The sequence below is a fragment of the Dendroctonus ponderosae genome, unplaced genomic scaffold (genome assembly GCF_020466585.1).
Source record: "Dendroctonus ponderosae isolate FM_Combo_2020 unplaced genomic scaffold, Dpon_F_20191213v2 Dpon_F_20191213_230, whole genome shotgun sequence".
Classification (NCBI taxonomy): domain Eukaryota; kingdom Metazoa; phylum Arthropoda; class Insecta; order Coleoptera; family Curculionidae; genus Dendroctonus; species Dendroctonus ponderosae.
The window spans coordinates 1-22649 of NW_026018439.1; the positions used below are offsets into that span (position 1 = coordinate 1).

The 22649-nt window shown below is 41.6% G+C and overlaps 6 protein-coding genes across 9 annotated transcripts; 3 read left to right on the top strand and 3 right to left on the bottom strand.

Annotated features, from left to right (window-relative positions):
* Positions 1-1615: 1615 nt before the first annotated feature.
* On the bottom strand, positions 1616-3066 carry LOC109545239. Its single transcript, XM_019915794.2, has 5 exons — positions 2692-3066; positions 2214-2389; positions 2083-2158; positions 1824-2033; positions 1616-1744 (listed from the first exon to the last, which is right to left on the bottom strand). Exons 1-5 carry the CDS (start codon positions 2956-2958, stop codon positions 1670-1672), a joined length of 804 nt encoding a protein of 267 aa, XP_019771353.2. The 5' UTR covers positions 2959-3066; the 3' UTR covers positions 1616-1669.
* A 146-nt stretch (positions 3067-3212) lies between these two features.
* On the top strand, positions 3213-6158 carry LOC125503684 (DCN1-like protein 3). Of its 4 annotated transcripts, none has more exons than XM_048664415.1 (7): positions 3242-3437; positions 3494-3533; positions 3925-4059; positions 4115-4195; positions 4254-4387; positions 4447-4730; positions 5010-6158. In XM_048664415.1, exons 3-7 carry the CDS (start codon positions 3981-3983, stop codon positions 5359-5361), a joined length of 930 nt encoding a protein of 309 aa, XP_048520372.1. In that variant the 5' UTR covers positions 3242-3437; positions 3494-3533; positions 3925-3980; the 3' UTR covers positions 5362-6158. The 4 variants fall into 4 exon arrangements, with proteins under 4 accessions (XP_048520370.1, XP_048520372.1, XP_048520371.1 ...); XM_048664416.1 differs by lacking the exons at positions 3242-3437; positions 3494-3533 and adding exons at positions 3541-3643; positions 3700-3738; XM_048664413.1 differs by having other exon boundaries at positions 3213-3533.
* A 57-nt stretch (positions 6159-6215) lies between these two features.
* LOC109545243 (S-phase kinase-associated protein 1) lies at positions 6216-7708 on the bottom strand. Its single transcript, XM_019915799.2, has 3 exons — positions 7483-7708; positions 6849-7080; positions 6216-6657 (listed from the first exon to the last, which is right to left on the bottom strand). Exons 2-3 carry the CDS (start codon positions 7078-7080, stop codon positions 6401-6403), a joined length of 489 nt encoding a protein of 162 aa, XP_019771358.1. The 5' UTR covers positions 7483-7708; the 3' UTR covers positions 6216-6400.
* A 251-nt stretch (positions 7709-7959) lies between these two features.
* Positions 7960-17660, top strand: LOC109545225 (UDP-N-acetylglucosamine--peptide N-acetylglucosaminyltransferase 110 kDa subunit). Its single transcript, XM_019915766.2, has 14 exons — positions 7960-8248; positions 8985-9195; positions 9455-9638; positions 9699-9767; positions 11316-11512; positions 14041-14236; positions 14669-14948; positions 15011-15369; positions 15429-15611; positions 15666-15887; positions 16013-16603; positions 16664-16878; positions 16933-17100; positions 17161-17660. The coding sequence occupies exons 1-14, from the start codon at positions 8116-8118 to the stop codon at positions 17330-17332; spliced, it is 3180 nt and encodes a 1059-aa protein (XP_019771325.1). The 5' UTR covers positions 7960-8115; the 3' UTR covers positions 17333-17660.
* Positions 17661-17970: 310 nt separating this feature from the next.
* On the top strand, positions 17971-19859 carry LOC109545232 (U5 small nuclear ribonucleoprotein 40 kDa protein). Its single transcript, XM_019915778.2, has 6 exons — positions 17971-18215; positions 18646-18775; positions 18829-19002; positions 19059-19267; positions 19326-19568; positions 19625-19859. Exons 1-6 carry the CDS (start codon positions 18099-18101, stop codon positions 19799-19801), a joined length of 1050 nt encoding a protein of 349 aa, XP_019771337.1. The 5' UTR covers positions 17971-18098; the 3' UTR covers positions 19802-19859.
* LOC109545230 (FAS-associated factor 2) lies at positions 19849-22551 on the bottom strand. The gene is made up of 7 exons (XM_019915775.2): positions 22270-22551; positions 21925-22218; positions 21514-21871; positions 21328-21462; positions 21151-21271; positions 20919-21092; positions 19849-20849 (listed from the first exon to the last, which is right to left on the bottom strand). Exons 1-7 carry the CDS (start codon positions 22349-22351, stop codon positions 20670-20672), a joined length of 1344 nt encoding a protein of 447 aa, XP_019771334.2. The 5' UTR covers positions 22352-22551; the 3' UTR covers positions 19849-20669.
* Between the last annotated feature and the right edge of the window lie 98 nt (positions 22552-22649).

A 22649-nucleotide genomic window follows, 5' to 3' on the forward strand; every position in this document is an offset into this window, starting at 1 on the left:
TCGCGTCCGTGACCTGAAAGGGATGTAAAATTTAAGACATTTTGAGAAAATTTCCATTTTCTCAAAAAATCGACCCCCACCCTTTGAAAAATGTTGACCAAAAATCAAAATTTCACATGCGTGTTTTTTGAGCTCAATCGACTCCTTTCGACGTAAAAAAGTCACAAATATGCATTTATCTTTATGTTTGGGTCAAGAATAATGACGAAATCGTCGGTTAAAGATCGCGAACGCTCAAAATGTGCGGAAAACGAAAAACCTGTACTTTTTAAATTTACCCGCCAATCGAATAAAATACGTTAGCAGTAAAAGTTAAATACACGCAGCATCCAAGATGCGGTAAAAAATACATTAAACCCATTGCAGTAATCTACTTGAGAATCAAGGGACAGTTTAAGCGCGAGCCTAAAGACCATATGGGTTCCTCAAGTGGCCAGAACCTGACGGTAAATCCTTCGACAGACTTGTTGGTAACTGCACAGTATGCACCTGTTTCGGAAGTGGTGTATGAACGAACGAAATGCGACGATCCTGAGCAGAGCAAGCTGATGCCGCAAGGAAACAAGGAAATTAGGTAAAATCACCACATTCTACTTGCATGTGAAGCATGCGAAAAATCACGCTTTTTTGCTATTGCAGTAACGAAGACGCCGACCGAATGGTGGAAAACGACCCACGAATCGTCTTGCGGCCTCTCAACGCTGCAATGAACGAGGAAGTTTAAGCTGAATGGTTCAAAGTTCAAAAAGTCCCTCTTTGGAACCTTTATATAGACCCAAAGCGCACCAGCATGGTAAATATTTGCCCACCTAAGAAACTACTCCTGTCCTACTTCGTGCCGAGCAGGTAAACAGATTGAGGAATTCTTACTGTTGATTGCAGATATTTGCGATTTCGCGCTGTCCTTTCACTAAAATTGTTTAAACAAGCTCTAAACCTCATTGCATACGCAAGTAGCATCTGCTGAACTTAATCACTTAGTGACTCTATACTTTTGAAGCTTTCAGCTTGCGAAAGTTTTCAAACCACCCAATTGTAGTCAATTGTAAAAGTTCCTTTATAGGACTTTTATCGCACTGCGCTCCTGGAACAATATCTTTAAAATCTCTAAATGAGTGGAACAAGGGTAAGCAGTAAATAGCTGCATAGTGGTTCTTGTTCAACTCATTGCAAAGGTTCCCGAATTGTATCGCTGCGCCCAATTTAATGGGATATATCTATACTACTCTAAGTACCCTTAATAATAAAATAAGAAGTTATTTATTTAACGTTATAGTAATATGCATTAGCGACTACTTTGGTCTACGAGTGATTCGGCAAGCTTGTTTTCGATGGCAACAAACGCTGATCAGATTGGTTTTTTTATGTCTTATTAAAAACTTAAGTTACTTTATGCAGCATTTTACAATATTGGTAATCAGTTGTTGTTTTAGCACTTAGAAGATGCGTTGAGATTGTTTTTTTTAACTTTATATACTGTAATTTATTGTCAAGGTTTAATTGATAAAGTACGTATTTTTTTATCACGCACTGCAGGTCTTATTGCTTTCAACACCTTAAAGGCAGTCCTTTCCTGTGTCTAATTCAAGCATTAAAAGGGAAATGAGACACTATATGTATTTAAAAAACCCATTTTTATATTACATTTTGAAGACTACGTGCGATACACTTATATCCTATCATATGACTCGGCAGTGGCCACTGTGAAGGGCCGACATCCACTCAAAACATAGACTAATCCATCCTAAAATTTCAACAAATTCACCGTTAACGAGACACTTTTCCAAACCATCTATGCGGCCACCAATCAAAAAAGCTCTTACTTTAACAAGTCCGGGTATGGAGGCCCAAAAGTCGAAGTTGGGTATCACTTCCACTCCTCTGGCTCCGCGAGCGAAATACATAATCAATCCGCCTCCAACAAAGTAAGTCAAGGCGGCCACAAAAAATATCACGCAAAAAATCGATCCAGTGCTCAGCTCATGGTGAGCGATCTGCTGAATGCACACCAAGGGCGAGTACAGAATCAACACCTACAAACTCCAGATTAAGATTGGAACTGCGTCTTTAACGTGAACTTACATCCGAAACAGTGTTTAGCACTTTCAAGTCGGTTCTGTTGTAGCTGCTGCAAGCCAGCTGGATTGTGGGGGAGCTTCTAAACAACCAAACACCAGTGAAGAGCAATTTTCGACTGATTTCAATTAACTTACTTAGTAGGCGGTTGGCTGCCTTTGAATACGACTTGATACTCATTGGTATGCGAATTCGCATTGGGCAACAAGTCGAAGACTATGTCTTTGGCATCTCCAATGGATGTACAAGTGTCTTTCACAAAGAAAGTAGTAGCATTCACTTGAGTCTCTATGTGTCTTTCGCACTTGACGAGCTAAAATGATTAATAAACAGTTACTTTGATCCCAAAAGATGCTAATTGGAAAAATCATTCCCTGAGCTACGTTCTAGCTAACAAATCTCCGGGTGCTTCACGTTTAAAACTATCGAATCTTCCAAACACTTCAAATTACACTTTACTATTTTGCTTTAGTCAATTATAACTAAAAAACGGTTGAAAATCAGTAAAATCAATACATTTTCTCCGAGCGAGCGTCTCAAGGACTATAATTCCCTAATCTTGAACCTTCTACCAAAATGCATTGGGAGCAACCACTGGATTGAATATGCACTTACTGAGACCCCTTTTAGCGTAGTGTTTGTGAACAGCTGATAGTCTGTAGACTTGAATTCTCTGTCCTGGCATCCAGCGAAGAAGTAAGAAAAGTTTCCAAGACGATCTTCCAGGAAAACTGGTCCTGAACTCACTTGCGATATATCGATAAAGAAATAATCATCCAGAGAACACAAGCAGGGATCTGCCTTCAGGCATTTGTTGGCGCCAGAACTACTCACTACTAAGAGGGTTAGCGATATTAATAAACAATAGGAAATGCTCGCCATTGCGTGGAAAATATCATTATATTTATTATCATATATTTAGAAACAATGATAATTGCGAGGTTATGTCGCTGACAAGTCCTGATACTTTCAAGCGGCGCTGCCAAGAGTGGCGCAATAATACTTTAATTTTGTCTGTCTTGCCCTGAACAGTAATTTTTTAAAAATATTTCCTCCATGTATTGCTGTGTTTTAAGCTGCGCTATTGCCCGAAATTTTAAAAACCGATTTTTCCAGCAGCAAAAATTGTAGTTTTGGCGCAAAATGAAATGCAACCGGGCATTTGAACTGACACCGACATTTGACTAGTGTCAAAACTTCTCAGGGGAGATTTAACTTTGTTAAAATTGCTCCTCTTTTTCTATCTTAATAGCATTTTTCCAGTTTTACAGCAATTTGCAGGAAGAAAAACATTTAATAGTGCCATCAAACATGTGCTAAATGTATTCGGAACCATTCCACCGCATAAAAAAATGGACAGGGTACCTTGTCAAGTTTCCATTTTTTATATAGAAATGTACAGTATTTTTTGTGCTAGGGGACCCCTTTGAGATCAAATACTGAGAAAATAATTGGCAGTAAGTATGTTTTCCAGACACACAATCAGATCAAGGCTACAAGTCGTCGAGAAATGCATGTGTTTATTTTCATAAGGCACCCAGCAAGTTTAGACTTGCAATTTCCTGCGGTGCGTTGTTCCTCCTGTTTATCAAGTACAATTTATGAATTGAGTGCATATTTTAGTTGGCTACTCACACTCAGTTGATTTCTGGTTGTTTAAAGGTATGTGGATACGTTGAAAGGCCAATGTTTGGAATCCTAATTCAAATGTAGATTCAGTCGTTTTAAAACCACCCCAGTTATGTAGCGCCTCAAAAGACTACCTGTTTAACTTCTACTATGCAGCCAACTAATAACGCATTTATCTTGTTTAGTCTATGATCAGCTAATGACAGTCTTATATATTAGGGCAATGCAAAGGACATTAAGAGAGCAGCCTGAAAGGATAGGTTTGGGGTCATCCAATGGGAAATTGTTTGAATTGCTGCAAGGAGCCAGAACAGTTGGCATCAGATTCTGTTGCCCCAAATTGTAACAAAGAAGGTAGGTCAGCCTGTAAGTGAAAAGCTTGACTAATCGACATTGCGTGCTGTTTTAGAGATGCCAGAAGTTCGATTGTACGCAGCTCCCAGTCATGTACCTGCCTCCTCAGCTCCACTGGACACACTTCTAAGCAACGGTAAGAAGGCGCTAAAATCTAAGGCCTGCAAACTAAATCTAGGGTTACTTCCGTGTAGGAAATCACTTGGGTACACCGACCGAAAGTGCATCTGCAACAGCAATAAATCGATTTTACCAGCCAAGTAGAAGAGCTACCTCAAGATCGGCCCCTACAATGGGTGTCAGTGATAGCAAACCGTCAGATCTGAAGGTAAGACGCACAGCAATAAGAAAACCGATAATTCGGTACTAAATAGCATTTCCAATTAGGTAAATGGCCTTTTCGAGCACTACAAGGATGATCAGGAAGACGCCATTCTGGCCGAAGGCATCGACCAGTTCTGCAAGGATTTGACAATTCTGCCGGACGATTTCAAAATCCTGATTCTAGCCTGGAAACTGAACGCCGAGCAAATGTGCAGATTTAGCCGAGCGGAATTTGTAAATGGGCTGAAATCCATAAAATGTGACTCGATCAAATCCATACAGAGCCGTCTGCCCGAATTAGTTCAAGAAGTCGAAGAAAGCGACGAGTTATACAAGGACCTCTATAGGTGAGTGCCAGTTAGCTCCTGTTTGGAAGCATTTCTTCCCAAAGAAACCCGAGAAAATATACAGGATCAGTTTTTTTTATGTATATCTATAAATATTCAATGGATTCTAATCAAACACCCGCTCCATTATCAACAATGGAAATGGCAGAATTTATCTCTTGTGAGGAAAGAAGTAGTTTGATGCGTATCTATTAAATTAAAAAATTAGCCCTGACCGCCAACATCATAAAGCATTTGAAATCAAAATAAAGTTCTCACTGATTAATCCATTTTGAGTAGGTTTGCGTTCAAGTTTGGCCTGGACATCCAAATAGGTCAACGAATATTACCGACTAGCATGGCGATTGTGCTCTGGAAGTTAGTGTTTACCATTCGAGAGCCCCCCATCCTAAACCGATGGCTGAATTTCCTCGAAACCCATCCATTGATCCGAGGCATCCCGAAGGATACATGGAACATGTTCCTGAACTTTTCAGACCATGTGGGCAGTGATCTAAGTTGTTACGATGATAATGAGGCCTGGCCGAGTTTGTTTGACGATTTTGTCGAGTTTGAAAACGACCAGGCCAACCAGAATATATCTAAGGATTTGGATAAAGAATGTGATGAATTTTTAATTAAGGATGGCTAGCTAATCGTTTATTGACTGACTGATAAATATTTGTGCGATATGTGTGTCTTTCTAGGTGCAAGGCATATAAGGGATGCGCTGCAACGAGTTTCGTAAAATATTCTGTTTTGTTTTCTCGGGCCAAAAATGTTCACTTTTTCTCATCAGGAGCAAACCGCGGTGTCAAACTGCAACATACAGTGCAATATTAAATTATTTTGTATTTATTTGACGGTTGCGCTGGAAAATCCTTTACTGTTGTAGCCTTACGTCCTTAGGTGTAAAGAAGTACCTACTACTAATACCCAAAATGTGAAGTATTGTAAAAATCGTGATTGCCTGTATTTTTTCGGTGTTTTGAGTCTGGTGGTTGTACAAAATATACATAGAAACTGACGCGGATAATTCTATGAAAACTACACCTATACGAAACATAAAAAAAGTACATTTGCTTTTACTTAAAATAACTCTGGGTATTTTGTTCAAATACCCTGACTAATAGTAACTACTGGATGGATATTTATACAACGACTAAAAACTCTTCTTTTGAGGGTTTTCATATAATTATTGGCCGAAGTTACTACGGTTAAAATAGCTATTACTGGGTGCCACTGGGGCATCATTTAAGTAAGTTTACCCAGGAGTAAACCATAATTTAAAACTTCTGTTCATGTACTTTAAAGTGAAAGCTTGCATTCGAAATAAGTTGTATAGTTTCTCAGTTAATGTAAATTTAGTTAGTAAATTAATGTCTTAATTTATGTTGTAGTGAGTATATTAAAATGTGTTGACAGAGGACCGTGACGCTCATATCAAAATCGTGTATTATTTATAACTGTGTGGATGAACATGTGATGGGTAGGTAAAGCCCAAAGTCCGTTGAGTAAGTTAAATTTATTAGAAACACAAGTAAATAAATTAGCATTTAAGGGATTCGAGGAATCTTTCCAGTTGCGAAACATTGCACTTTTTAAAATGCTGAAATTTACATTAATTCTTTGCACCCTAATAATTATAAATAGTAGAGAATCAGATGAAACTCACGACAGTACAAGTAGGTCTATTTTTCTTCGCACCATTCGTTCTCTTTGCGCACTTGATCCTCTTCGGAGGCAGTGAAGTCATTCTTAATGTTGAACGTTTTACGAATCTCTTCCGGTGCTTTGCCTTTGATCATGTTGGCCACTGTTTTGCAAGTGACATCCAGCAAGCCCTTAATATCCAAGTAGTTTGCAGCTAATATTAGCTCAAATAAAGTACCCTGATCAACTTTTAAGAAGTCCGCATCCCATGACGAGATATCGTCTGTTCGCTTTTCTATAAAAAAAATTATTTTTATTACGCACTACTTCGTACTCAAAACAGAAAAAATCGTACTCTGCTGTCTTGGCACTTGTGCCTATAATGTACTGCCCTGAGGAAGACTAGAAAAACGGGCGACATGTGAGGAAACAGCTTTTGTTAATTACTTATCACAGTCCCAAGAAAAGATTGTTGCCCCAACTTACCCTTATTTTCGTCATCTTCTGGCGGTGGCGGGTCGTCCTTGTGGAAAGTGGCCCATTGCAGGACTTTGCGTAGAATGGCCGAGTTCACGTTTGGCAGAGGAACCACTTCTTCTTCTTCATCATCCATACCAAGATCTTCCAACATGGTCTTAATAGTCACGGAGCATTTTGCAATCTCTACGTCCACATCGAATGTCTCCCCATCTGAAGATTGGAGTTTAATCTTGGGCATCTAAAAGCAGATCAGAGAAGAGATGTTGAAGTCTTTCATCAATTACTGGGTAACGAAATCAATGACCATGACGAAGAACCGGCCAAAGAGACGATGTGAACTAACTTTGAAGCTTTTAGCAGTAAACAGATGAAATTCCAACCGAAACATAAACACCGCAAAAGACATAAAGCAGTGGTGGTCGGGCTAAATCCCAAGCAGTGGGAAACTATTTTAGAAAACATTGAAAACCGGAAGTGTATGTAGTTGAAACCTGCACGCTTGGAAATTGATTGAAACAGGAAGTTGTTCTACAAGGCCTTTGCTACCAACAACAGGACGTCTAACAGGACGATGGTTTTATACCTAGAACCCAACACCGGAGTCTTGCATAGCGATGGCTCACTAGCAAATTCTACTTACTTTGCAGTCGAACTTTTAAGGTCCTTTAAACTCTCGTGAACTTTGGCTAAATTTTTTTCTCGCTTTTGCTAAAATTCTATTGATGATGGCAAAATGACAACTGACATTTAACACTAGAAAAGAGGCATTGCGATTGACAAGAGATAGAGAGCGCCACCAGCTGGGCGCAGTTGCCTTTTTGTCACAAGTCCAGATGTAATAGTTGATTCTGCACCCAAACACTTATCCTGCATTGAGGAAAAACTTGTAGAAATTGGGTAATTCAAGTACTTTATTTTGGTGCGCTCAAGTTCGAATAAAGTGTATTAGGCGCAGTTTTGCATAGGAAAGCGGCAACTCTGTTCAGAAAGTTTCCATGCGGCATTGTCGAACTCAGATATTTTTCCCAGCTTTTGCATTCATTGGCTCCATAGTCAAGCCACCAGGCTCTAGCCATTTGGCGAATGTGGCATTATTGCCCTAGTGGAAAATTTCGGAGTTTGTCGCGTCTGCGCAGTACAGGGAAAATCCAGTTTTGATCAAAGAAGGCAGATGTGGATGGGTGGCAGAAAACGCAATATTTTCTAATCGACATTTTTGGTGGAGTTTTCGTTGCAAAGTAATGAAGAGCAGTGTATCAATTACAAGTGTAACATGCAAACCGGCCAATTGGTGTCAGTCAATCTGAATATTTCGCATCAGCAAAGCCAGAACGGAACTGGAGGAGTTTCTTTGGGAAGTGCGGTGATTTTCAAAATGAATGACGCCATTACAATGAATTCAGTCGGTAAGAGTCTTTAGCTGCCCTATTCTGTAGGATTAAAAAGTCAGGGGCATTGGCACACTTTTCGAAAGTGTAATTCTCTACATTCCAACCCTTTAAACCACCTGGGATCCACTGGAATGTTCCAGTTGGATGGTCGCCATTTTCGTGAAGGGGTACCTTGAAATGTCTGCTAATGTCCTTCTGATCGGCCTGTTAAGTTAATACAATGGAAAGCTTCCTCAATGTTGCATATGTTAACGAAATTTGCAGTTTGGCACTCTTTCCATATACAGGGCAAATATTCTGATCAAGATTGATTCCTTAATGGTTTTAGCGGGTTTTGGGTAATTTGAAAGGCCTTGTCATGCCCCGTTAACAATAAACCCACCTTATAGTTAACTAACAACTTTTCGACCACTTTCCACTCATTGAAATTCAAAACTTCCATAAGATGGCAAGAGACCGCATGATGGCCTTTGATTCTTATGAAAAAAATAGTATTAAATACCTATATGTGATGGCTACTGTAACTTGTTGCCTCCTGTTCGAACGATCAGGCAAACAGTGTCTTAGAAATTTTGAAAATCGATAGACAAAACGGAAGAGTCTAATTGAATAGMCGTTGGCGATTTCTTTGAAAAATATTGATGGTTYGATTGAATTGTCTCTTAGAACTGTGAGTGTGTGAGTGTGCCACTATGCTTAGACCCTTAGGTTTAAATGAGAGAATTTGAATCTTTGCATCGGTCTTTTGCAGGTCTCTTGGAGCTGGCTCATCGGGAATACCAGGCCGGAGACTACGACAATGCAGAGCGGCACTGTATGCAGTTATGGAAACAAGATCAGGCAAATACTGGAGTTCTGCTACTGTTGTCCAGCATTCACTTCCAGTGCCGAAGACTTGAAAAGTCGGCACATTTCAGCACGCTCGCTATCAAGCAAAACCCATTGCTCGCTGAAGCATACAGGTATGTACTTGTTGATCCACGGTTCTCTTCTGTAACAGAAGCTGCAAAAGTATATAAAAAATCCACATTTTGAGGCGTTTCCCAACGTATTTCCTAAAGCTAACTTTAAACACGGTGTTCTATTGAATGCACCCTGTACAATTTGACTATCTCTCATAAATTAGCGGGCTCACATTGTTTACTCATACAAATTCAGTGGAAAAACACCTGATTAGCGAATCGTTTGCTTTCCAAATGGTTTTATTGAATAATTTTTCAGTAATCTGGGCAACGTTTTCAAAGAGAGGAATCAGCTGCAAGAAGCGCTGGACAATTATCGACATGCTGTGCGATTGAAGCCGGATTTTATAGACGGGTACATTAATTTGGCGGCAGCTCTAGTGGCCGCGGGCGATATGGAACAAGCTGTCCAAGCTTATATTACTGCTCTGCAATACAACCCGGTGAGCGTTCTTGGAAAATTTGATGTAAATCTCATTGCTAACCCTGTTTGTTTTGGCCAGGACCTTTATTGCGTGCGTAGCGATCTTGGCAACCTCCTGAAAGCTTTGGGGCGCTTAGACGAAGCTAAGGTAAGTGTCTGATCAGTTTAATCGCTTAGATATCGAATCCAACCCCCTCACTGAATTGCCAGAAAGTGTTTTGGTCAATAATCCTTGATTTGAGGACAGATTTTGCGAGATTGGCGTACACAGTTTAATTGGCGCAGTACTGTAGGGCGTTTTTGTTTCGTAATTAGTTGGTATTATTTGCGTAATTGTTTTGATGCGTAGCACTTGGCGTAAACAGATCGTTATGCTCGAAAACAGCGCTGTGCTTCTTTAGACCATTGGATGACTGGATGAAGAAGGACGGACTGCTTGTTTTTCTGCAGCAAATAATCATCCTAATGGTCTGTTGTTGTTCATAGACAAGACACCAGATAGATGGTTCTTTGCTGTACTTTTTCAGGTGCGCTTTGGCGCAAACAACTCTAAACTATCTATTGGCTAAAACACATTCTGGCCCGACTTTTATGACTAGTTTTCAGTTGAGTTTGCTGTTTATCACCTAATAGAAGGCAGAAAGTCTAGAGTCAGTTCAGCGTCACAAAAGTCGTTTCCAGTCCAGGGTGCTCCATCCAACCATCATTTTTTTTATACACAGTGGATGTTTGCTTTGAGTGGCGCATCCTGTATTTGGCCAACCGTGTCTACCGGAAAAATAGGGTTTGCCTAATGTATTTTTACACAGAACCAGAAAAAGAGCACGTCTGGAAATTGCCACAATCACGCTTTTCTATATCAAAGAAAATTAAGAACACGTTTCTGTTTTGTTTATTAGAGCGCCCCTATTTGCCTGGGGCTTTTGCATCCTTTACCAAATAGTCGTAAGATATTTATGTCCTAAGATACTGCAAGACTAATAATAAGAATCTGTGCAATTTCCAGGTAAAATTATTAGCTTTTTGGCGACAACTGCAGGTCGGTCAAGACCTTTCGCTCTCCCCTCTTCTACCTGTGTAGTTTAGTAAACCCAAACGTTTGAGAGATAATTAAACTCAAATTTACCGTTAGATAACAGGTACTACTGCGATAACGACCACTATCCAGTGTGCGGTTCTACGTTGGCGTTGATTTCATTAAGGCCCTGTATATGTAGAGCAGGTAAAGTAAATAAAACCAGTGTGCGAGATCGAGACGACACTTACGATGTTGCCTCTGTATCTCTCAATGTTTTTGTTTTTAGTTTCTTTCACCCTTCGGCACTACTGCGTAAGTTCAAAGTCATTCATGATCTTCAAACGCTTTGTGTTATTATGTGGCGATTTTGCGTAGGGCTGTTGCCGTTTGAGCGTAGACAATTGATTGGCTGGAGGCGAATGTTTGGATTCCTGATTCCAATGTGTTTTCGCCGTGAGCGATTTAATCCAGACATCTGTTTCCAGCTGAAGAACATGCGTAAGCGTAGCAATGTGCAGCACTGGCGTTAATCCATCCATCCTGGAAATTGGGGAATGTGGCACTCACAGACTGCGCGCAATGCGAACAACTTAGCGAACTATAGGCTGTTTTTCCTTGACAACGACTAACCGGAAATTTTCTTTTCTTTTTTTTTGGGTGTTTCAATTGACCAATTAGGCATGCTATCTGAAGGCGATCGAGACCAGGCCCGATTTTGCGGTGGCGTGGAGTAATCTGGGCTGTGTGTTCAATGCGCAAAGCGAGATCTGGCTGGCGATTCACCACTTCGAAAAGGCAGTGGCTTTAGATCCCAACTTCCTCGATGCTTATATCAATTTAGGCAATGTGCTGAAAGAAGCGCGGATTTTCGACAGGTGAGTTTTTCATAGTTTTCTTGCTTGATGATTTTTAAACTGACTCTGTCTTATCATGTCCAAAGGTTTATAGTTAAAAAAAAAACCGTGTGTGTCTTGGCACTAGAGTCCGGACTAGAATAGCCAGATGTTGAAATCGGTCCAGGGCTTTGCCCCCCCGGCCGACTTGGCTTGATTCAACATTTTTCCTGGTTCGATTCGGATTGAAACGGTTTACCTCAACAAATTGAAGAACCATTTCCTAGTTGAACAAGAACAAATCCAATTATCGGATTAGAAAAAAATGTTTCGTGTTTGCGCTGGTTTATCTATCAGTAAATAATTCCTCGATATGTTTATCTGTGATGGAAATTTTCCAATGAAAACCTTGGTTCCTGCGGCGCTAAAATACGATCTTACATCACTTACCAGTTCCCTGCCTAAGCAAAGCGGAATATTGGCAAACGAACTTGTATAAGATTAATCAGTACTACGTTATTCAACTCAAACATACGTCAGACAATGGGGTAATTTGGATGTTTGCCAACCTTTTGCCAACTTATATATAAGCTTTTTGTAGATACTTTGGGGTAATAGAGAGAACCGATGATTAAAATCAAGTTAGGGAGGACATCGACGAATTTCGCTGAAAGCCAACAGCAAAGTGCGGAGCATTTGCAATTTTTATTAGCAATTTGTAAATCCCTTCTCATCTACTTCCTGCTTGATATCCGCAAGCTTTTGCGTTTTAGGCACATGCGGAAGTTTTCATTTATACGTTCAAACTTAGGTGGAGTTGTGCAACTGACTAGTTTCCCGTTGTTAGTTTCTATTAAACAAGAACATCGACTGTTTGGTGATAGTCTTTGTCGATAACATTTCGGCAATTTATATTCCGCTTTAATACGAAAATTCCATCGATTCTCGTCGGGTGTTTTTCATATCAACCATCCATCATTAAGCCAATCTCAATAACAACCCATGACTGGCTAGAATCGTTATGTTCCGGTCCTCTTGGCAATGGGCGAATAGAAAAACGGGCCGTTTTACGAAAATATTGAATATCAACGGTCCCTCTGTCTGCCGATAAAAGCGGGTTTGAGTGGGCCCTGGATCGGCGCCAGGCCTGCCTTCGAGAAGACCTGACTGGATTTGAGAACAGCGAAAATCTGATTTAGTATTTTTAGGCGCGGTTTAATTTAATTGGGAAAAAAGATGCTTGAAATGGGATTTTAGAAAAAAGGAGCTTCCCATTAAAACTAGGACGATAGAGATCGTCTCTTGTCGTTGCCCCGCCGTCGTGCGTTAGCCTTTCCGTCTGGAAACTCCCACTTGTCATTTTCTCTGGCCCACATTTCGCGTATTCGAGAGATTTTTCCCATTTTCGCCCAGTTCCAGTCGTCTTCGGGCCGATGCACGGCGCGGACCGGCTTTCGGGTCTCGTCAGTTGACGGTTTTCGCACGCGATTCTTCGACATGCCCACGGTAAACCCATCGATGGGATGGATTTTCAATGCGTGGTGGTCTACACGATCATTCGCATTCCCACACCCCCTGACGAAGAGTGGAATGATGCGGATGAACAGAGTGGTGGGTGTGTGGGGTGGGTCAAACGCCAACTCAAAAGGTGAGCTCATCCGCATTGTTTTTTTGCCGAAAAAATTGAATTTTCGCATTCACAGAGAAAAGTTTCTTGGCTTGCGTTTCTGTTGAAATGTACTCTTCCCCCGTTGGCTGGATTGGTCTTTCTCGATTTCGTAGTTCCCCATCAAATGCCTGATATTCGTTAGTTTTTAACGTTTTAACATGAAAACTCACGCTTCAGACTCGAGTCAATAAAATTCTGGTAATCTAGCGTTCTGATCTTGTTCTTGTTATTTTATTCTTACCCAACAGTTGAGGGCTGAAACATTAATTTTATTGACGTGTTTTCCCCTTCTTTACCCTCCATTTACAGTTGTATGAAGAATGGAAGAATTCCTTACAGTATGTGGCATGGTATCAATCATAAAACCATTTGTATTTTCCTTGGAAGCATTAAAAGCCGCAAAAAATGGCAATGTGCAAGGGAAACCTCACGAAGAGTTACAATAATATAGCAAGAGTGGAAAACTCTGACGTTAGATCTGCACGCCCAGTTATTAATGGGTTATTTTTAGCAATTTGTGGGGGAGTCCATCGCAATTGCGCTTCTCCGACCGAACTTTGTAACTCAATCAACAAATTAGAACGCTAATAAGACCCGTCATGTTGATGTAATGAAGACCGACAGGAAGCACTGCTGTTCCTAACGTTATTTCAGGGCTGCGTGTTTTGCAATTAAAGCTTATTGAGGAACATCATCAGGTTTAAATAAACAGAGGCAATCGACAATAACATTAATGCGAGTGGAAACTGTGTCTGAATCGATTGTACGCCTGTGAGTTTCCCCGGCAAAACAACTTTGCCCCAATTTACACATGATTGACTTAATAGGTTTAGTTCCCTTGTCTTGAAATTAGAAAAGATCTGCAACATTGTAGATTAATGATTCGATTTGATTTTTTTAGGGCGGTAGCAGCATATCTAAGGGCGTTAAACTTATCCCCAAACAATGCAGTGGTGCACGGCAATCTTGCATGCGTATACTACGAACAAGGACTTATCGACTTGGCCATTGATACGTATCGAAGGGCCATTGAGCTGCAACCCAATTTTCCCGATGCTTATTGCAATTTGGCGAATGCGCTCAAGGAGAAGGGCCAGGTAATTACCAAACCGTCCGATTTTAACTGGAGAAAGTTGATGAAAGCACAGACCTTTTCATGCGTCCAGTTGATTTTAAATTGATCCCTCTTACGTGATCTATTTTTAATGGACCCCGCCCTCATATTAGATGCAAGGTTACTCCATTGAATTTTGAAGCGAATAAAAGATTTGGCCGGTACACTTGTGCTGAGTGCGTTTTTTGGATGTTGGATTTCACCCACGCCGCCAATTGATTGATTACAGCTGAATGGAGTAACCTTTTAGTCAGTTGGTTTGCATCGGGTGTTCTGTGATTTGCAAATTGTCTCTCACAATGGTGCGTTAAAATCAGCAAAACTGTTCTAAATTTAACTAAAACCTCAAATTGTGCAACTTTTCCTTGAATCGCCTGCAATTCCAAATTGTTGCTGACTTAGTATTATGTCGCAGGTTTCGGAAGCTGAAGATTGCTACAATACGGCATTGCGACTATGCCCAAGCCATGCAGACTCTCTAAACAATCTGGCCAACATTAAAAGAGAGCAAGGATTGATTGAAGAAGCGACTCGTTTGTATTTGAAGGCCCTGGAAGTGTTTCCGGAATTTGCCGCCGCTCACAGTAACTTGGCTTCTGTACTCCAACAACAGGGCAAACTGAACGAAGCACTGATGCATTACAAAGAAGCCATTCGAATCCAGCCGACGTTTGCTGACGCGTATTCCAACATGGGTAGGCGCGGAATTGGGTCGGAGCTGGGATTTAGATGCTAATTAGTAAATGTGCGTTTTAAGGAAATACACTGAAGGAGATGCAAGACGTTGCTGGCGCACTGCAATGCTATACCAGGGCGATTCAGATCAATCCGGCGTTTGCCGATGCTCACAGCAATTTGGCCAGTATTCACAAAGATTCCGGCAACATTCCTGAAGCCATCCAATCGTACCGCACGGCATTAAAGTTGAAGCCGGATTTTCCAGATGCGTATTGCAATTTGGCCCATTGCTTACAGATCGTGTGCGATTGGACCGACTACGAAGGCAGAATGAAGAAATTGGTAAACATTGTTGCGGATCAATTGGAGAAAAACCGTTTGCCGTCGGTGCATCCTCATCATTCTATGCTGTACCCGCTTTCTCATGATTTCCGAAAGGTAAGCAAAGCCGATTTCTAGAAGTAATCGCGTTCTTACGTCCAGGCGGTTTTTTATAGGCAATTGCTGCTAGACATGCCAATCTATGCTTGGAGAAAATTTCTGTTCTTCACAAGCCGCCATATAGATTTCTGGCTGAATTGAAAGGGCGGATTCGCGTTGGGTATGTGAGCAGCGACTTCGGCAACCATCCAACTTCTCACTTGATGCAATCGGTTCCTGGTTTGCATGATAGGACCAGAGTGAGTAACCCCATGAAAAAAATCAGCACATGTGTTAACTTTTGATTGTTACAGATCGAAGTGTTCTGCTACGCTTTGAGTCAAGACGACGGAACCACGTTCAGAAGCAAAATTTCCAGGGAGTGTGAACACTTTATCGATTTATCAGGAGAGCCGTGCAACGGCAAAGCTGCCGACCGCATTTACTCAGACAACATTCACATTTTAGTGAACATGAACGGATATACTAAAGGAGCGCGTAATGAGATATTTGCCTTGCGACCAGCACCCGTTCAGGTACGAAATCCACTTGCTAAACTCTACGTGAGTCGATACATGGTAAAAGTAGCTGTTACATATTAGTTCTCGCCCAAAAGTCACCCACTTTTTTAAAGAATTGACTGACAGTGTTGCGTTTGCAGGTAATGTGGCTGGGTTATCCGGGAACAAGTGGAGCAAGTTTTATGGACTATTTGGTAACTGATGTGGTTACATCTCCGCTAGAATTGGCGAGCCAATACAGTGAAAAACTAGCCTACATGCCCTACACGTATTTTGTGGGCGACCACAAGCAAATGTTTCCCCATTTGAAGGAGCGCTTAATTGTGTCTGATCGGAGCGCCATTGGCAATGGGCTGGCAGATAATGTTGCCATCATCAACGCCACCGATCTTTCGCCGCTGGTCGAACACACTGATATTAAAGAAGTGAAGGAAATAGTCAAGTCTGCGATGCCCGATGTGGAAATCAGTCTGAAAGTTGCTGAGTTGCCCACGACGACTCCCATTGAAAATATGATAGCCTCCGGACAAATCCAGACTTCCGTAAACGGAGTTCTGGTGCAAAACGGCTTGGCGACCACGCAGACCAACAACAAAGCCGCTACTGGCGAGGAAGTTCCTCAAAATATCGTTATAACCACCAGGCAACAATATGGGTTGCCCGATGATGCTGTGGTCTACTGCAACTTCAATCAGCTATATAAAATCGACCCTTTGACTTTACATATGTGGGTGAGTTTTTTGTCGTTGGCCGATTGGCAAAGTCTCAAGTTAATATCAATCCTTTCTTAGGCGAATATTTTGAAAGCTGTCCCAAATGCGGTATTGTGGTTGTTGCGGTTTCCGGCAGTGGGCGAGCAGAATATACTGCATACAGCCCAACAGTTGGGTTTGACTCCTGGCCGTATTCTCTTCAGCAACGTTGCTGCCAAAGAAGAACACGTTAGACGAGGGCAATTAGCTGATGTTTGTCTGGATACGCCACTATGTAATGGTCACACTACTAGGTAACGCTCTACATTATAAGCCTGGCAAGTCCTTATTTGAATTTTTTTTTTCAGTATGGATGTTTTATGGACTGGTACGCCCGTGGTCACGTTCCCGAGCGAAACTCTTGCTTCAAGAGTTGCAGCCAGTCAATTAAACACTCTGGGGTGTCCGGAGTTGATCGCTAGAAGCAGACAAGAGTATGAAAGCATCGCAATCCGCTTGGGCACTGACAAAGAATTGTGAGCAACTTTTTGTTGGCGTTGTTTGCATGTATGTTTAACTACATGATTTAATTGCAGCTTGAAGGCGATGCGGCACAAGGTATGGACCGCTAGATCGACGTCGCCCTTGTTCGACTGCAAAATTTACGCGGAAGGTCTCGAACTGCTCTACTTCAAAATGTGGGAGCGATTTTCCAAAGGGCTGAAACCAGAGCACATCACCAACACGACTATTAAAAGGTGGCCATAAATAAACGTTATTTCCTAACGGGTTTGTCGGCTTGTCTTCTCATCACTGGGCGGCGTTTTGAATTCAAAGACATTGGAAGGTTGACAAAGTGGTACGCAGTTTGTGATAGCAACTTCTTTTTGTGGACAAGATGTTTTGTGAGTTGCGTTCTGTTTTTATTGTTTTTTCACAGTTCTACGTTAGCGGAAGCATTGGCTTCCAGGGTGAGGAAATGAGCTTGTAAATATAATCAGTGTGCGTCTTTGCAGAGATGAGAATAAGTTATTCATTTAGTCTTTAATATGACATTGATTAAGCAGTCTTGTGAATAAATTACTGCATAATTAAACCTGTTTTTATTATGCTAAATGATTGTGTGTGCGATTTAACAGAACAGTGAGATGGAGAAAAGGCGTGAAAACGTCGATTATGAGACCGACATTTACTAAGCTAAGTGTACATTTTTTCTGTGCTCATGCTTTTAAGTTTCATGCGTTGCTAGTGAGTAAAAGTTTAAACCTAAAAGGGGGTTTTAAAATAAACCCCCATTACAAATATACATGTTGCCATGTCTTCATAAAAACCAAATGAATAATAGATGAAAAGTTGTGTAAAAGTATGTGTCCAAGAGAGATAGCAAGATCGCGGCAACATCATTCATTATGTTTTGACAATTGACATTGTCAAATTCCAATCTTTAACCTCCGTGATTTGTGTACTGCTTCTGTGCATTTTTTTCTATTATAAACAAAACTTGCGGTTTCTTATTATCGCATTTTCCTTCAACATGGTAGCGGATAATAAGAGGAAAGCCGATGAATCGGCTCTCGTGCCAGTGCAGAAGAAGTCGAAACAAGACGTGGCCCTCACTAGCAAGAACAAACAAGTCAGCCAGCTTCAGCCTGTAAGTAGTGGATGCGATTGGAAATCCAGTTCGTAACCTGCTTTATGTTGTTTAGAGTGCCTCTAAAATAACACAGTTTAAGCGAAAAGTCTGGGGAATTGTTCATAAGCATTTTCAAATGTCTGGTTTGCAGCACATCAACCCGGGTGTTTACACGGGAAAATACGGTTGCTGAGTGCCACTTACTGCAAAACGTGTTTTGCACACTAACAAATCATGATTACACTCTTAAAAAGTTCACGAAAGCCCATGAAAACCTAGTTTTGATGAAACATTTCTCAAATTGAGGTTATGCAACACATCAACAGTTCGATAGTAGTTCATTTTACTTAGGAAATGCTCCTTTCTCTATTGGACCTCTGAAGAGGCCTAATAATACGAAAAGTCCGATGCAAATAGCAAGAAAGTGCAACTCGTAACATTATTTCAGGCCCCTGCACGTACGTCGAACCTTTTTGCCCCTATTATGGTCTGTGAGGGCCATGAGGGCGAAATATTTTCGGTAGATTTCCACCCCGAAGGACAGTACTTTGCCACATCCGGTTTCGACCGCAAGATATGTAAGTTTGCCCTCACATCAATTGCAGAAGTCGCTCAAACCCTCTAATTCTAGTTCTATGGGGCGTCTATGGGGAATGCGACAATATTTCCGTAATGACTGGACATACAGGATCAATAACGGAGCTGCACTTTACGACCGATGGAGCCAACATTGTGACTGCTTCTACCGACTACACGTTGGGGCTATGGGATATTGTTACTGGGCAAAGAGTGAAGCGATTCAAAGGTGCAGTAATTGCTTAACTGAATTTTAACGAACAGTTAAAGAAGCAATCATTTCAGGACATACAGCGTTCGCAAATTGCGCACAACCCTCCCGAAGGGGGCCCCAGATGATCGTGTCAGGGGGTGACGACAGTACAGTCAGACTATGGGACCAAAGGAAGAAACAATGCGCCGGAACCATGAACTCTGTTTATCAAACAACGGCGGTTTGCTTTAACGACACAGCCGAGACTGTTTTCAGTGGAGGCGTCGACAATGATATTAAGGTTTTACTTGACTGGGTCCATTAAAGATCACGCTGTTTAAAGCAAAGTTCTACCGCAGGTTTGGGATACTCGCAAGAAGGAAATCACTTACGCCATGAAAGGACACACGGATACAATCACAGGATTGGCGTTGAGCAACGATGGCTCATACTTGCTGAGCAATTCAATGGACAACACTTTGCGAATTTGGGACGTCAGGCCCTTCGCTCCAGTGGAACGATGCGTGAAAATCTTCAGTGGACATCAGCACAACTTCGAGAAGAACCTGCTGAGATGTGCCTGGTCGCCAGATGGCAATAAGGCAAGGCCTGTGATTGGGTTAAAGTTGCTTACATGCTTACGGGAATGTTGCTTTAGGTGAGCGGAGGCTCAGCTGATCGATTCGTGTACATTTGGGACACCTCGTCCAGGCGAATCATCTACAAACTGCCTGGACACAGTGGCTGTGTGAATAGCGTGGCTTTCCACCCCAACGAGCCAATCGTTGTGTCAGTAGGAAGCGATAAAATGGTGTATATTGGAGAAATTGATTAGGTGTATAGAGTTAGGCTGAACGTGAAGGAATTGTAATAAAACACACATTTAACTTGTGGATGTTGAATATTTATTCCTGGAAAGTTTAGGATTTGTCCAACTCATTCCTAAACACTTTCGGACCTTCGTCTACCCAGTGGTTGGTAGTGAGGATAAACCGAAGGCAGAATGTACTTCCTTTACATTATATACAAACTAAGCTTTTGGTATTAAAAATATTTCATTCTTTGGCCCTAGCGAGGGCCAACCAGACAAAGCAAGCTATAAAAATTACAAATTACGTAAATGCTTCTTTAAACTATATTAACAATTAACCGAATACCAGGTGTAGAACAGTGAAAACATGTTATTGTCAATGCACATACACCCAGTTTAACTGAAAAATCACAACGCTTAACATCTTCGGTAAGTGACCTCTTGCCAAAAACTACTAAGTTTGCGATGCAAGTATCAATCACCATCCGCACTGAGGAAGTGAGTCTACTGACCACAACAATAATAGGAATCTTACAAGGGTTTCCCATATAAAAAATCAAAAACTTAGGCTTAAATACTTTACCTGACAGAACGCGAATATGTCCATCAAGAGTCGCACTGAAGTCACAAATGACCAAACTAAGGTGCAGTGGTATCACATTGGTACAAGGAATACAATCAAAGACATCATCCAGTCTGATACTTTAGCAATGACCGCTTTGATGGTTGTTATTAGCAGACTTCTCCAGATGGGCGGGCACAGTATATTCGAAAAAGGGGAATGTATCGTGTGCTTTAGTCAGTTGCCAGTTTCTCACAAGAATTTCACTTTCACTTCTTTAAAACCACTTGCTCTGTATAATACAGGGAATTTGGGTATTTTTTGCGGTTCTTATGCATCCAAGTCGTTGATGAAAAGCACTTCTCGGTTTTTAAGGCCGGCTTCTTCGAGAGTTTGGACTTTCCCCAATTGTTGCGCTGGTCGGCAGTTTAGCACCCGCTTAGGGAAGTTCGTGGTTATTTCAAACGAATCGGGAGAATGAGGGTGACAGAAGACGAAGTAGAAGACGTGCTAAGGGAAAACATGAGATTATATTCACTATAGGAAATGTTGCAGTAAGGCTTAGCAAGTAGTGCTCACCTCTAGCGAGTGCGATTTCAGAAATCTTCTCTCTAGACGCATCCCTGAGGGCAGCTTGAACACCACATGAACCGCATCAGGGTGTGATAAGTCCGGTTCTGAAGGCACCTTGTCGACTGAATCAATTTTTTCCTTCTGCAAGGCATGTTTTCGTTCCTCTTCCTCTCTAGCTGCCTGTATAAAAAAACCGTTAATACAGTGACTGCAACTTGAAATTCCCGCTCCCTCTTGCCTGCTCGATTTGCCGTTTTGCCTCTTCTTCGGCCCTTTTGCGTTCTTCCTTTCGCTGCTCCTTCAGCTGGTCCGCTTTTAGGCTTTCCAAAAAGGCTGCGTCTTGGTGCTGGCGCAATGTCCTTTAAACAATCGCCTGCCTTAGTGAGGACAATTAAAAACTCTTAATATCGCCAACCTGTTTATGCTCTGCTCAAATCGGTCGGCTCTTGCTTGGACCAGATTCACCTCAAATTCGTTCACGATGGTCCTCATCCTTTGCAGCAAAAGATCAGGCTCTGAATGACCTTCCAATCTGCCAACTATGGTCATCCTGCAGAAACATGTGACATTTTTACGGATTTTTAGATGAACGAGTGCTTACCTGTTCTCTTTGAGCACCAGTAGTGCCATGAAGGGAAAATATCCACACCTAACTGCAGTCATTGAACGCTTGCCTTCTTCCGAAGTGGCCGAGCACGCCCAAAACAGGAAATTGCTGTTAATATATCGGACAACTTCAGGATTTGATAATGTGCGACGACAAAATGGGTCTGCGTCCACTGCGTCTGGATCGTGTAGATAAACTGCCAGAAATCGCAGCTCTCTTTTTGCATCATTTAACACCTGTGCAAAAGTCCCTTGATAAAACACTGGATGTTCACAGCCATATTTCTCCTCATATGTCTGGATAAACTGCATGACTTCCTGCAGTGGATCCGTTCTAGGTCTGTATTCCAAGCCTGAAAAACAGTGCTGTTTATTACTAACACTTGATTTCAGTCAAGATGCCTACCTAGCAATCGCCTTGTTAGCTGTAACACCGTAATAAGAGTGCTGTAGCAAACGTTCCACATGAACCCGACAATCGCCCTAAAATATCTCTTAAATCCCGAGCCTGACCCGTCCGTAGGTGGGGCGAAATATATTAGCTGCCCCAAGAGATCATTGACCACTGCAGGAGGCCTGGATTCAGTGGCGTAGACCGAGGGCCTCCCTTCGCGAATATTCAGCTGCTCTTGGACTGCCACTTCCAAGTTCCACTGGTGTCTTTGCAAAACGTCCCGGCATATTGTAATGTCTTCAATGCCTAAAGAAACGAACTGGAGCATGTTGGAATTGAGAGAAACACTTAAGTTACCTGTCAGGTCTTGGAATTGCAGCACTTTCTCTGTCTGGTCGCTAGTAAGGCCTAAGCCTCCATTTTCGTTGGGATAATCCATTGTGCAGCTTACTGTAAGTTTTTACCGTTTAGTTATTTTCAGCAAATAGATCCTTCGCGGTAAATCATAAAGGGCCGTAAATGTGGTGGATATTTGGAACGTCACAATTACATTTATTACTTTACTACCAGAACTTATTACACAAAGCCTGATGTGATGGCTGATCTGTCAGGGCAATGACAAGTCGAAAACATAGAAAACAAGTCAGTGTCATAGGGAAGTTTTCTTGATTATCAATTAAAAGGGGCCAAAACACTGTTCAATTAGCAAAAGAATTGTTAGTGAGTCTGTCTAAATG